Source organism: Theobroma umbraticum, unplaced genomic scaffold (assembly GCF_002168275.2).
Source record: "Theobroma umbraticum cultivar Fairchild unplaced genomic scaffold, ASM216827v3 scaffold_51.0, whole genome shotgun sequence".
In the NCBI taxonomy this organism is placed as follows: Eukaryota; Viridiplantae; Streptophyta; class Magnoliopsida; order Malvales; family Malvaceae; genus Theobroma; species Theobroma umbraticum.
In genome coordinates, this window is record NW_018397260.1 from 4,912,193 (window position 1) to 4,928,429 (window position 16,237).

Below are 16,237 nucleotides of genomic sequence, written 5' to 3' on the forward strand. Positions count from 1 at the left end.
ATTTTGGAAGTTTCACTAGGAATTCAAGCTTCAACCAAATTAGTATAACTCTTCATTATCAAACAAGTTAGTTTATGACCACACAAGCCATCAACAGCTGGCAAATAAGCAGCAAAAAACACACTGCAATCCGAAATTCTGTATAAAATGGTTATAAAATCACCCAGATTATGAGATAAATACGTGAGACACTGTTTTACATTTGGTAGCTGCAGAGGAGGGAGGTCCACCACTAAAAGAAAAGGAAGACTCAGTGGAACTATGAAATTCAAGAGAATATACTTATAATAATAATGTTTCCCTAGCATAACCGACAGAATATGACTTAGATTCTTGCTTTAGCCTTTATACAAAAAATTCAACACCCCCAAAGAAAAAACAATTAATAAATACATATAGCCTGGCTAGAAACTAGAAGTGGATTCTTGTCTTTCATCTACAAACTATGAAAAGAATTGCACATGATCCATGATCTTGGCTGAAATTAGGGGAAAGTAAGTTGTAGATTGATATGTACCAAGATTAAAGAATAAGTTAAGATAAATAACTAAGGTTTCTAAACCAAAAATGCAACTATGATAATGGATTAGCCCCTCCGTACATAGCATTTCATCCCCCTTAAAGAACCCTTGTCCTCGTTGGTTAAGTTTTTGGAAGCTTCATGGAAGCTTTCCCTTGCCAATCATGGATACCATCCATGTATATTTGCTTGCAGAAGTTTTTGTTCTCTTAAACCGCCAACACCCTTGAAGGTTACATTTGAAAGAATATAGTCAGATCACAATCTTCTTTTACATGCCACATCCTTTTGAGAATGTGAATGCTTATAATACTGGACATCTGTAAGACCGTTCTTTTTCTTCTCAAGGAATACTGTGGTCTTGCAATCGAGTTGGTGCCAAGCTGTTCAGATCTTCAGCTGTATCCTTGATATCAGTTGGCTCTAATCGAAGGGAACATGCTTCTATTACTTGATTCAACGAAAAATCTTTCATGACTCTATTTTCTACTGCTTGGTACAACAGAAATTATATATCAGCTTCTGAATAAAATTTCAGCATTTGCCAAAAGATTAATAACCTGATATTTCTTCTTTGTTTTTCCACCAATGAATGTAGCACCTAGTTCTTCCTCTTTAACATAGTAAACAACCACCACCCTGTAAAAGATTTTACCACTGTTAAAGAGGTGTTTATTATTTTTGTATCAGCACCCATGTTCCAACGAGGAAATTAAAGTTTTCCCAAGACAGAAGTTGACTCAAATAGCTTCAACTGTCTGATTTCTGAAGTGCCGAGTCTTTTCAGATTGGCAATCCACTAGCAATAATTGATAGAGCTCCACTTTGAACTGATATGACAGCAATTCCGCACTAAAGATGAAGTCATTTAGAAACCAGAAGAACAAATGCTAACGTTATCAGGAGCTGCAAAAGTCTCCGGAAAATGAATAATATGACAAAAAGTTGATGCTTCAGAATTACAAAATCATTTCTAAGTGCCCCAGTTTTTGTCCTTTCCTTTAACGTGCAGGTGGCTGTTGCTAATATAATGTAAATCTTTCATCATGAAGCATTTTAAGAATTCCCTGGAAAAGATATGCTTTGTGATAAGATTTAGAGGGTTTAGTATATTTAACTTTGAATAATTGGACATACTTAGCTTCTATGGTTTTATGAACGAATATTCCCATTCTGATTTCCATTTCCTTCTAAGAGTTTAGAAGCCAAACCCATACATCTACTACTTCCTTTTCCTTTCCCTTTTCCCTTTTATGAAACACAAGGTAAAAAGTGCAGAAGTTGATTTATTATATATATAAGATTTAAACCTTTCATTTGTTTTGACCTTTCCTTCTGGTTTGCTGATATCTTTAGAGTGGAAACTTTCTAGCAGAAGAGATGACTACATCAATAATTTTGTTGATTTTGAATCTTAATTATTTAATGTTATTATCATAAAAGAAGCGCAATTAAAGATCTGCAGCAGGCATAGGATATGTATTGATGAGCAGAGTACGTGCTGGACCTGCAGGAATTGCAACCATAAAATAAGGGACAAGAAAGACTCCTAATCAATTGGCAGCTAAGCAGCAAACTGTGCTATTTTCTTTTCTTTTATTAATTATTTTTGTGAAGTTTATCACAATATGCATTACGCAACTGCATTAAAATGAGGGTGCAGATTGACATCTTAACTAGTACTCACGAAATCACTAAATGCTCATATCCTGATCAAGAGGATACTGATGTCCGATTGCTCTCCTTTAAATTGCTATAACTCAAACGTCCACAAATTGAAAGGAATGTCACCCAACAAAGGTCCAAATTACCTACTGAAGCCATCTGTCCAACCAAAAACAATTTATCTGACTCTGTTTGCAATGGTTTTCTTTGGCAGTTCGAGTTTGGTTGCTTGACGGAAAAAAGAACCAGAAAATTTGATAAAGAAAGTGCATGGTTGTCTAATGACACTTGGCCAAGTTTGGGAGATTTGAATTTTATTTTTTAAACATGAAAATCATGCTTCAACTAATAAACTATCTGCTTGAATGCAAAAGTTAAATGCATGTTTGATATAATTTTTTTCAATTTATCTACCTTTTAAGAAACTTTTTAAAAAAATAATTTTTTTAAAACAAAATTTAAAAAAAAAATTTAAGAAATTGCTTTGCAAAACTTTTCTTCTCTTTTTTTTAAAAACACTAATAGCTTTTTAGGATAATTTTTTTTTCAAGAGTGTCCTTATTTATTAAAAATAATCATAACATTATCTGTATCTATTTTTTTATATAAAAATGCTTTGTATATTTGAAAAAGTTTATTTTAATAAAATAAACTTTTTTTGTTGTGAACAAAAAAATTTATGATTCATATAAAATTATACCAATTTATATAAGAAATAACTTATTTACAAAAAATTATAAAATTAAATTTATTAAATAAATTTAATTTAATTTTAAAAATTATTATTTTTCATAAAAACTTTTTAAAATTAAAAAAAATTAACCAAACAAGTTTTGAGTAAATACGTGGAAAGTGGAACCTGGTCGTTGTTTTGCTTGTTTTTTTGCCCCCGTGATACGAGGTTTCTCTGATTCGGCCCATTTAAATTTCTTGGGCTCATCAGGCCAAGCCTAGTTTTGCCAATGAAGGCGTAATTTTTGTTGACGGGTCATGCACAAGCCCATTAATAGATATGCATTTCAATTTTTTCCCTCTTCGCCTTATGTTGGTTAAATTTATATTATCCACCTAGCTAACTGCATCCCTCACTTTGTTCTCAAATGTGCCTCCATTTCAATTCCAATTCCAATATAATTATTTAATATTTTCATTTAACAGCATTACTCTTTTTTTTTCTTTAATTTTAAAAAAATTCAAACCCTTTTTTATATTGAATTAATACGAGAGGAGTACAAAATGCTGTGAAAAGTCTCCACTAAGGAAGGGTGTAGATAATCAATAGCAAATACAACCCCAGAAAAAACAAAAAGACCAGGGTCCAGTCATAAGACAAGAACCCACCGCAAATAAGATCTGAACAATAAACAAACCACGATCACCACGACACATGAAATCAACAACTCAAAAAATCAACCTCACAACCCAACCTAGAAACACATAACGATCAAAGCAACAGAGGTGAGACAAAAATAAGTCGAAGGAAGAGCCAATCAAGGGAGCATCACGGCCTCAACAAAAGCACAGCAGCCATTCCAACCCTGGAATAAATCACAACTCAACCCCTCTGAAAACCGCAACAACCACAAGAGGAAACTTTGACTTCAAGTCCTTTCAACCACCAAAAAAAGAGACAACGCAGGCCAGCATGAATCAACTCAACATCACTCCATGACAAACATCAAAGCAAAGAGATTCCCCACCACCTTAAATGCACCAGAGGAGGAAGAACATTGGCAGGGGTGGAGGTTCATGCATCTTTCGGGGGGCCATGATTTTAAAATTTCTTATTTATTATATATATCTTTTAATGATCTCTTTAAAATATTTTTTATTTAATAATTAATATATATAAAATAATAAATTGATCTTAATGTTCAGCTTTATCTTAATTTTTAAATTTCTCTCCACCTCTTTCTTTTTCTTTTTTTTTTTATTCTCTTTTGGTTTTTTATTGTTATTGTATTCTTTTTTATGTAACTCAATATTGAAATATACTTTATTCTTTAAAAGAGATTCATAGACTTGTGAGTTTAGATAAAGAAAAATGTGACTACTCACCACAATTGTATGAAATTAAGAAAAAGTAAAGTTTTTTTTATTTATATTATTTAATTATTTATATATTTAATAATTCTATGAAATTCTATATATCATATTTAACATTTTATACTTTATGCATTGCATTTTTATATTTAGTATTTTAAATTTAATTAAAAATTTAAAAATAAATATGGACTGCATTAATTTTTTAGATTTGATTAAATATGAGTAAAATGAAAATAATTGATAAATTTTTTAAAAGAAAAAGATATAAATCATCTAAATAATTTTCTTACAATTAGGCTATCAAGTCATCCCAGTTCAATCTTGAAAAAATTATTAATTAAATTTAATATATTAATTTTAAAAAATTTTAATTTTTATTTATTTTCATCATTGATTCCTTCAATAAAAATTGATTAGCTCCGCCTTGAACATTGGGAATCAAAAATGCAATAACGATAACCATGAATCAAGACCAGTTCGAAGATCAACAAATTTCCAGATCTCTAGTTAATCATAAGCATATCAGTTTCTCTCCCCACCCCTGCCTTAGCATGTGAGACCACAACACTGTTAGCGGACCTGAGAATATGAAAGATAAGCCATTCCTTTAATTAGTTTACCTGTCAGTTTGATGATATGAAGAATATGTTTCATGTGCCTCCATGGCGCTGTTTCGGGACATTTAACCCATTTCATAGCATTAACAAAATCACTCTCTAATACAAGCTGATGAGAATCTAGCCAATTGGAGACGACATAAATGAGAAGTGCTTCTTTAATAGCTAAGAGTTCGGCTCTATTTGCATCTCCCACACCCGTGGCTTTGGCAAAGGTGATAAGAACTCTGACATGGCTGTCTCTAAGAACTCCGATGATGCCGGACTCTCCAGGATTTCCCTTACCAGCTCCATCAATATTAAACTTGAGTTGACCCTGATCGGGAGCTTTCCATTCAACAGTAATCCTTGTCAAAGATTTTTTAGAAAAATGTGGTCTGCTGAGCTTGTTTGGGAGCTGTTCAAAAATTTGGCAGCTGTCCCACAACTTTCCATTAAAAGTCATCTCATTTCTCTGTAACAAGACAGACCAAAAAATTGCAAAATAACCCATTCTCTACACAAGCATTCCTTTATCGACATGAGTTGCATTCCACGCGGAAAAGAAGGCACCAACTTCACCTGTGCTCACCGAACTAATCCCCACGTGTTGCACCAAGCAGCCAACAATTTCCAAGTAGCCTCACATCTGAAAAATAATGGTCAACTGTTTCTAATTCTCTTACACATAATCCACAAAAGGTTCAGACCCGAATATTAAAATAAAAAATAAGGTTCTTATGAAGTTACGTTATTATACAAAACCATATTTGTGCTGCTTCTTAAGAAGTAATCAACATTGAACTGAACAAACTAAAAGGACGGTCGAGTTACACTAGCTTGATAGCTTCTATCTCTTGACAGCCAGAATTTAATCTACTTAACCAAACAAGCTACATCACATGCAGTAGTACTAGTAGTTATGGGAGCCATAGTGTTGCAGAATACCAAAGGAACTGAACTGCCTTCTTGCTCACCAGCAGAGCAAAATATTGAACTCAATTCGGATATAAACCTACCCGAATACGTCAAGCACTTGCGTGGATCTCCATATCTTTCATTCCCATGATACAATTCAGGCACTGAAAAACTGATGAGATCGTTATTGAACCTTGGTACGTACACGGAGCCATTATCTTCATCATCACCATCAGCTTCTGGTTCTTCGTCATCATATTCTTTGACCTTCTCTAATTCCTCTCCTTCGAAAAATTCAGCGTTTTCTAGCTCTACTTCCTCATCTTTTTCGTCATAAACCGCCTGAAAACTTGTAAAAGTATCATCTAAAGACACAAGCTCGAGAATAAGCCGACCATTTTCTCTGTATGCTTCAAAATATTCATGATGCTTCACTTTCTCTTCTTTAAGAATGAGCCTCCCATTACTGTAATGTCTCCTTAAAATCCATGGCATGTGACCTGGCAAATTCCCTGTTCTTGCTAGCAAAGGAATCGCAGGCGGATATTCTCCTTTCATTGCAAGCCCTTGCTTTCTCTTATTCGGGTTGTAATCACGATTCCCATTTGCTCTCTCCATCTCTGGCATTTGCAATTCGTCAGGGCTCATGTAAACTCCACTTTCAGTCCCAAGCATATCGTCCATCCCAGAGGACCAAGAAGAGTATGATGAAGAGTGAGTGCTTAAGGATCGGAACAAGGATTGGAAAGAATGCACTGCCTGTGGGATTGTGTAGGAATGGATGATGAGAGGATTTGAGTGAGTTGGACTTTGAGTTGGGGGGGTTCCTGGTGCATATATTAGGGTTTTGAGACCTGGTAGCAGGAGATGTTTATAAGCGGTGCCTTCTTTTTGGATTTGCATGGGAGATTGAAACCTAAATGACCCGGAAATGATACTACAGAGGGATAAAACCATGGATATAGTTTTTGAAAGCAACCCATCTTCCTTTGAGAATCCCATGCTTTACTAACAATAATGAAAGAAGGAAAGCTTCTGCTTCATTCGAACCCCAGCGAGCTAGCTGATTGAGTATGGTAAATATATAAACAGACTTGGTCAAGCGATTGAAATGGCTCTCTTAACCTGCAAGGGGAAAATTAAGGGAAAAAAAGCTTTTTTGGTTAGAAAATAATAGAAGCTGATTTTTCGTTAGAAAAATATTGATCAATAATTACTAAAATTAACTTTAATTGGCCTAGAAAAAATCCAAGCCTTAATATATACGAATTTTGAAAAAAGTGATTAATGCCATAATTGAAGGTTATAAGGGCTCAGTAGGAAAAGGACCAACTGAAAATTGTCTACAATAAAGAGCAGTGCTTTTTAACAAGAGAATGGCATAAGCACTCAACACCCTTTTTTTCACATGCATTCCATTCTATCTCCACCGTTTCTCTAGTTGACTTTGTTCATCTTTCATCATTCTCTATAGCAAGCAATCCATGACAATAATTGCGCAATGATGAAGATTCACTGATTTTTTTTCTTTTTTAGTACAAGAAGATTCACTCGTTTAAATGTGTCAAAATCAAATCATGGATATAAAGAATATTCAAAAGGATTTTTTTAAAAAAATTTAATATGTTATATTATCATCAAATTTGAGAAAAATAATATATTAACTCTTAGTTTATAATTTTTTTAATAAATATCACATTAATAGCTAGTATATTTTTCTGAGAAATATTAGGGATAGTGGGAGAAAAGTGTGGGCAAGGCATCAACGCGGGGCTCTCTCTCACTCTGCTTCACCAATGCTGCATGAGGGCAGGGTGAAAAACTCTCCTAAAGGCCCAAAACCTTTATAAATTGAAGCATGCGAAACCAATTCTTCGCTGGTCATACATGCAAAACGACAGTAATTTGAGAGGGAAACTGATCTTTAACTGACACTCACCGATTTCCACTGTCATTTCGGTCAAGTATAAACCAGAAAGAGAAGAAAAACAAAAGAAAAGTGATTATCTAGAATTTTTCCTATCTCTAAAGCACAAACATATAAGCTACCTACACTGGATAAAGAGAGAGGGACAAGTGATATAGCCCATACCACAATATACAAAAATAAACTTTCAAGAAATCTGTAAGCAAATTGTAGATGGAATCAGAAGTAGAAAAAAGGGAATGCAACATTATATATCCATAGAAAATGAAATGAAAATGCATCTACGTAAGATTAATCACGTTTTTTTTTTCCATTAAAAGGAAGAGATAATAACATATGCGTTACGAATAAAATTCAATAAAATGAAAAGTAAATTCTTTTTTTGTTTTATTAATTTGATTTTGAAAATTTTGACACTTGAAGTATATCAAGCATTTATTAATGATTTTACTTGTATTGTGCATTATTGGATAGCCAATGTAATAAGAGAGAAAGGGAGAGATATCTTACTCTATATACGGATGTCTACTAGCTACATTACTCCATTCTCTCTTCGACCAGCCATATTTGCATACATTTTCTCTCTAACTAGAAGAAACAAAGAGAGGAGTGAGTTTGGCAAAGAGAGACTGACTAACGCTCTCTCCGGTTACAGTCTCACGCAAACAGAACTTCACATCTCTTGAACAATTTTCTCCAACTTGGTAACCTCTCTTTCTAGGAGACTTCAGGGCTTAATCTCATTTTCCCATTATTAATTTATTGGACAGTCTTTGGCAGTACTCTCCATTAAAGTTCACTATAGTCATTCTTCGTGTCCAAGAGAAACGGCTGCCCTTATGGGACTTGGAGCATCTACTATGCTACTTTTGGCTTTAGGATTGCTTAGCAAGGCAAAATTATAAGCTTTGAGTGGAAATGAGCGTAGGGAAATCACAAAGAGAAACCATCCATCAACTGATTTTGTTTGGTTTTGTATCTTAAGCACCAATTTTTTGTATCCCATTACCGTTTTTTTTTTCCTTGGCCCTCCATTAACAACCATTTTGGACACGTTTACTCTCGTCTCTTCTATTTAATTTCTTCATATATATTTTATTTATTTAACTGAATTATTAACAATGAAAAAAATATTATTAATGTTCACCACTTTCGAATAAGTCAAAACTGGTAATATTTTGATGAAAAGTGATTTGACAAATGTAATAAATAGAGTGAAATCCCCTCGATCATCCCCATGGAGGTTACGAACCATTCTCTAAATAAACAATATCAAAGGGCAATTAGGGAGATGGAGTATAGTTCACACTCTGAGATTTACTGATGACATGGCCAATACTTTGGCAAAGAGAATTAACATTTGAATTTCAATTCTCTCCTATAAAATTATTCTTCTTTCTTGGTATTAGTAGGCAGGCTCGAGGCTAGTTAAGCATAACAAATTTTAGGACATTAAATACAAGCGTGCGAAACACAAGTCAAGGATAATCGAACTTAGTCAAATATCCTCAACAACAAAGTGAAGTCAATTTTACACACAAGTCAGCTTTCAAATATAATGTGTTTCAGTATTACATGTACCAAAAAATAATGTGTTTCACCAATACCCATAGCCATTCAAAATTAAAAACGGTTTACACGCTGGAAACCACATTTTCCACTAGGTTTATCTCCCTCTAGAGACGGCCCCCAAACCTTACAAATTGACTAAAGAGCTTGCTTTCATGTGCATCTTCACTAGCTACTAAGTAAGCATTTCAATGTATGAGGTTGAATAATGAAAAATCTTCAAATCGAGATCTAGGTATTAAAAATTATTTTGTTATTAAATAATATCAAATTAAATTATCATTAAAATTCACATTCGTGATCCTCATAACAATATATCTAATATATTATATAATTCTGAAATGAGATCAAAACTCAATTATAAGTGTACAAGGGATGGAAGGTAGGGGGAAAAGGGACTAATTCAACTTAATGACAAGTTTATGTCGTAATCATAACTAATCAAGCAGTAATCAGTACCCATGATAGCTGCCTTACAATCCGTTTGATCAGATGATCAAGACTTTGTTAGGTGAGTCCAAAATAGAGGTTAAATTGTTCACGTGGGCCCATGTACTCAGTGAACAACAATGCCATGTACACTGCATAAATTAAATTAAACGTGTGCTTTTGGTAGGACATTGTATTGCAAGAGCACACGTGTGCTACGTGAACTTCACTTCTGTGACAACTTAGTACGATACGAACGTTTGCACGTTGTCTTCTTTTTTGTTGACTTCTATAATTTTATTGACATCATTAATTATTAGTGAGAACTTTGAACTTCCTCTCACTCTCTTTCTTAATTTCATTTTCGGTTTTTTCTTTTGTACCAAGAAAAAATAGCGATACACATGAATCAAGTCAAGCCCGTGATTAGTCTATTTAAATTATATTTTATTATTAAAATATAAAATTATTTTTTTGATATTTTAAAATTACAAATAAATATTTATTAATATAGTAATGTTTCAACACAATTTTAAAAATTCTTATGCAATCAAGGTTTGACGCGAGTCAAATCAAGTACATACAAGTGGGTATAAAGATCAATTTCTTGGCAAAAAAATGTATGAGTTACTCGAATAGTTCAATAGACACTCTAATACCAATTAAATTGTAAGCTTAATTTTATGTGCAAAAGATAGCTAATTAATTTTGCTTATTTTATCTTGAATTTACTAAATATCTAATTTGATAATTAACTGTTGACAATGCTGATTTATCAAATGAATCCAACAAATGACAAATTCTCTCTACTTTTTCTTCTTTGAAAAAAAAATTGAGTTATATTGATTTCAATCAGTACAACAGCACCAAAAAAGTCTAATTACAGTAGCATGATCATTCTCTTAGACCCCCTTCAGAAAGAAAAACACGTAATGTACATCTTAATTATCTCATCATCCCACATATCTCCTCTTGGGCGTAACAAATAGAGCCCATTAAGACCTCATCATCCAAGATTGGTGAGATCTCGGGTCATTTCTAGATTAGCTCTTCAAAGTCCCATGTGCTCTTATCTTCTAACTTGCTAAAAATTTAGGAGCTTACTGTGGTCGAGCACAAGTCCAATCAGGCATGCATTAGGCAATGGAAATATAGGAGCAATACACAAACCAGAAAAATTATTCACAACAACACAATAATGGAATTAGTTAAACACTTTGCTAAATTGTACGCTACATGATTTGATTTTCTCAAAATGTGTTCAATATGCCATTCTCAAACATGATCTTTTAAGCAATCAACAAGGAGAATCCTCCTTGTCTGATTTAGGTGGCACATAGTTTTCTATATCATCCATATTAAAAGAAACTTGAATCATAAATAAACATTTCTCTCTTCTATTATAACCTTATGCAAAGTAAATATTATGCCACAGAAATAAGATCATAAATATTAAGGTGCACAAAAGAAAAAATAAAAAATCATCATTGAGTAAATCAAACGATAACCACTGTTGTAATGAATTTATCCATCTCTGTGAACTGTATATGTCGGAGACAATGTCATGTTTTTTATTTTGATCATTTTCGACCACGACAAAGTCAAACTTCCGTTTCTTTTTTCTTCTTAAAGTATTCAAAAAGAAAGCAATCCTCGTAGTTTTCAAACGACTAAAATATCATTTCACGAGAAAAATAACAAAAATTGAATGCATTTGCATTAGTTCAAATATTGTCGTTGCCTTGAAAAAGTTATGACATGATCATCGAACCAGTCCAAATGGAAGATATATTGTTAATCACCAATTGCACACCACAAACAAGAATTTGAGCATACAATCATCAAAAAATAAAGTCATCATTTGAATGTCAAAAGAGAATCGAGGATATGAATGAGATCATAAGTTTGGCTTTAATGGGAACCAATTTCTTGTGGTGCAAATTGCCTGCAAAAGGCATATTAATGCCGGCATATATCAGGTCCATTGAAATCATTAATCACCCGTTGATTCAATATACAATATTAAGTACTGCAAAATGGAAACAAACCCAAATAATCTTAGTGGCAATGCTTGATTCAATACAAGTTGCATGCCATGATAAGGAACAGTATAGATGCACTGGATTGCTGATCACCGAAGTTGCACGCTAGCTGTCATCCAGATTTGATCATTGAGACTATTAGAATCATCACAGGGCTGGCGTCAGTAGCACAGGTCATAAAAATTAATGCTACCACTAACTTGAGACCTTCGTTTTTGTTTTTGTTTTTTTTGTTTTTTCAAATTCTACAAATTCTACACAAGGGTTTGACTCATGTAATGAGTCTATTGAACAAGGCTAAACAGTTCTAACCATTTATAATACAAAATTACCCCAGAAATTTGATGAAATTTCACACCATTTAGTGTGTAAAAGGGATTCATATTAAGATTCAGTCAGTTTAGGTAGTATTTTCCTACTTAATATTGGAAAGTTAAAATTCATGGTAATATGTAATTAAAATGTTAACAATTGATTCAGTTTATTAGTGACGGATCATGGCATGGTAGAGTTTAATTCCTTAAACAAACATGAATCAAAAGGGGTTGACCTGTGACATCGGTAGACGCACCAGCCAGCTACCAAAATAAGACAGTGAAAGGGTGGGAAGGATTTGCAGTGAAATGCCAAGGCAGAGGCTGCAAGGCCAATCATGAGGACTGACAGTAATAAAGATATTGGGAGGTAGCTGTACTTCATATACTACTTACTATCGCAGATAGCAGCATACATTATGTAACATCTACAATGAACATGATGATGATTAGTACTTTGGTCCCCGTTGGAAATTGTTCCCCCGGCCCTGGCCTGTACTTTTGATTGTCGATTCTTTCTGCCAACTACCAGTGCCACACCCTTCTGTAAAATTTTCATTTTGAGGGGCTTGGCTATCATGGAACCCAACTAGATTTTCTCTTTCATGCTTGGGGAAAAAAAAAATCTGAACTACACGGCTAGTTCCTTCCTGGTCATCACCATAATACATTTTTCCCTTTTCCCCTTTAAATTCTTTTTCTTGGCGGAAAAAGTATCTTGATGTTTCTGAAAAGCTACCTTCTAGAGACGATTGATTGATTGATGATGCTTTGGGAACATGAATTTTTCTTTTTTCCAATCTTTTCTATTTAGCATTTGTCTCTTAGCTATGAGCAGCTATATGCACCCCCATTTTCCTTTTTATAAAGAAGATCGAGGAGCAGGAGTAATAAGGTTCTTATTGTTATCTCTTTTCTGATACTTGAATGATTTGAGCTTTCATTTTTTAAAAAATAGATAAGATTATTAATATTAATTATAGTATACCTCAGTTTGTGCTGTGCACCCCTTTTTGGTGTGTATATTAAAGAGAGAGGTATGCATAATGTTCTTAATCTTTGCATACGTGTCTATCTATGCTTAATAATCTTTTTGAGTTGATGATATTAATAAGATATGTCATCCTATATCTTAAATATCTATATCTTTTTCTTTATTCTATCCAATCATCCAATTTAATCATAATCTGTGTACACCATATGTAAAATTCAATATCAACCATTTTTTTCAAAAACTAAAAACATGAAAACAACAACCTAGGAAGGTCGTACGTACAAATAAAATGTCCCAAAACGACCCACTCAAATTTGTTCAGGTTGTAAACCAAAAAGGTAGTAAACCCAATGGAGAATGACAGAGTTTAGCAAGGGTGCCATACTCTTAACCCTTTCAAGATTGTGTGGATTAATCATTGATGATCTATATGAGTTGGACAGAACAAAATTTGGGCAAAACGCCAGAAATAAATGCATAATTGCCAATGAAATTATACCATAGCCCATTCCCATTCCCCATCAAAATGTACCCTTACAGCAGCTTGCATGTGCCATGTTATGTTGTTTAGTCAATATCCATCTACAGTATCCTTTCTTTGCAAACATAAAGGAGGAGAAAAGGAAATAGTTGCATAAGAAGGAATTTAGCACTTGGCATCGAATAATGTAGACATGAAAATGGCCAGCTAGATAAACCCAAGAAAGGGAAAAAAAAGGGGAAAAACTCAAAAAGCTCATCCCTTACCAAAACGAAAAACCTATTTGTTCATAACCACAAGACAACGAAACCCTAACAAGATCATACCCCTTGGAGCCTCTACCACTAACCCTAAAAGGGCATGAAAAAGACAAATCACTCTTATCACATCAATGAAGATGACGACCCAAAAGAAGGGGAAAATTGGAAAAAGAAAAAAAAATAGAAAATTTGACTCCTTATGGAAGAGGCTTTGCTACCTAACTGTGAACTGGCCTGATTGCTGGCACTGGCAAACCGAGAAAACAAGTGGGACTTGCTCTTACACTGCTGCAGTTCAAGCATTTTCCTCCATTTGCTGCAATCCCATTCTCCATTGGAGTCTCAGCCATTGATGAGCATTTTACAATTGAATCTTCAATCACAGCATCATTATCTTCAACCAAAGTTTCAACAATATTACTCTTATCATCCTCCTCGTCATTGTTAATATTGCTGTCAAAGACATTGACTTCAGCCTTTTCCTTTGCTTCTTCATGATCAATCTTGCAATCCTCAATACCATCAGTAGGATGATGGTCAGCCAAATCGTTCTCATCCAAGGGCACAAGATGCAACGTTAAACGACCATTGGATCGGTGAGCCCGGAAATATTCATGGTGTCTCACCTTCTCCTCCCTAAGAATCAACCGTCCATCGCTAGTGTAATACCGCCTGAGCACCCAAGGCGTATGAGAAAACAGATTTCCGGTGCGGGCAAGCGACGGTATTGGAGGAGGAAACTCTCTCTTCATCCTCTTACACCGTTGTTCTCTCTTCCCACGTCTTCTATTGCAAACCCCAGAACAATCGTTGCTATTAACATCATGACCACCACTGCAAGTCTTGGAAACACAAACCCCTTCGCTTTTGTCGAGATCAAAGCAACTCTCCATGCCAATGTAATCACCGATCAAAGAAGAAGGCGATGAGGAAACGACGTTTGAGGCAATCATGCAAGAATTGCAATGCTTTTCAGTTTGGCTCTTCTTTGGACAAATCGTTAAGGTCTCAAGGCCAAGCTGTATCTCCGACGATGATGCTGAATAATATTTCTGGGGCTGCATTTGAAAAAAAGAAAAAAAAAAAAAAAAGGGTTTTCGGATTTGGGGAAGAGGGAGGGGGTGGTTGGAAGGTAACAAAAACTAGAATCGCATGAAGAGAAATTGAGAGAGAAGGGTAATTGGGTTATAAATAGAGGGAAATAAATGGGATAAAATTGGGAAGAGTGTGTTATCGAGGAGAGGAGTATTGAAGGGAGGGAAAGACGGACGGATGGATTGAGCCAGAGAGAAAAGAGCGATGACAGCTAATATCTGTGACGTCAAGATTGGGTTATATATGTGGCATGGAGCTAGATTTTCAGAATCTCCTCTATTTTGCAACTTTTCCACCTGTTTTTTGCACAAAAAATATCAAGGAAATTATTATTTTATATATATACCTACTATAATACTTGTCACTCTTTTAATCCATTATAAAGTCTAAAAATCTATCCTATACACTGGATTAAATAGATATCACCCCTTTTACTAGAGTTTGAAACATAGAAAAAACTCTTACAAGGAAGAAAGACAATAAAGGAAGGAAGCAGGGCATATCTGTTTTTGGGTGTATTTGAGACAGTTTCGTGATGCACGTGGTGATTATTTTACACGTGTGATCTCAGTATAATTTGTACCTCTCCTGAGGTGTATTATTCAGTTGAATATATATATATATATATATATATATTTGGCTCCTTACCCTAAATTTGTAAATTGAGTTTAAATAAAACGTTTTCTGTTTGAATTTTTGTAAGCGTAGCTCCATTTGCAAAGTGCCACTGAATTCAGTACCACAATTCAAATTTATATAAAATATAATATTGTTTATGACATGGTACTAATCTATGGATTATATATTTATATATATATATATATAGTTAATGTACAAATCAAAAACATATGATATAGAGGAAAGAAATGTGAACAAGTTTTGTTCCGATAAACTAGAAAAAAAATATTGTTGATAGGCTAAATTATAGAAAAATAAAACCAAAAATCAAATGATACGCGTCCGAAAGGGCTTGAGGGTCAAGAATGAAGCAACACATCTGTCATGCAAACGCATGCCAGGAACGATTCTTCCCCCCCCTTCAAAATCATTGATGAGAATTCACCCCCATGATTGTACTATTTTATTTGCATAATAAAATAAAATTCACGCAGTCATTGAAAATTAATATAATAAAAGGAAAGAAACATTCAAAACGTGTTTCTCCCGGAAACTAATGATTGTGGGATTATTTTTGTTATGTTTTATTTGATCACGGAAATGAACAGGGCTTCAGAAAGGAGACGGAGAGGGAGAACAACATACCTATTTTGAAAGCCCAAATTCAGTCACATTTGAACTTCTTCAAGCCCTAAAGGAAAACCCAGATTCAAGAAGGTTAAACTAACTGATATCAGAAAGTATAAAAAAAATAAAAATCTCT

General features: G+C 34.0%; 2 protein-coding genes across 2 annotated transcripts; both read right to left on the bottom strand.

Moving 5' to 3' along the window:
• Window positions 1–5,578: 5,578 nt before the first annotated feature.
• On the bottom strand, window positions 5,579–6,775 carry LOC110417217 (uncharacterized). The gene has a single exon (XM_021429454.2). The coding sequence runs from the start codon at window positions 6,745–6,747 to the stop codon at window positions 5,704–5,706; it is 1,044 nt and encodes a 347-aa protein (XP_021285129.1). The 5' UTR covers window positions 6,748–6,775; the 3' UTR covers window positions 5,579–5,703.
• Window positions 6,776–13,530: 6,755 nt separating this feature from the next.
• LOC110417089 (uncharacterized) lies at window positions 13,531–15,125 on the bottom strand. The gene has a single exon (XM_021429288.1). The coding sequence runs from the start codon at window positions 14,823–14,825 to the stop codon at window positions 13,980–13,982; it is 846 nt and encodes a 281-aa protein (XP_021284963.1). The 5' UTR covers window positions 14,826–15,125; the 3' UTR covers window positions 13,531–13,979.
• Window positions 15,126–16,237: the final 1,112 nt, after the last annotated feature.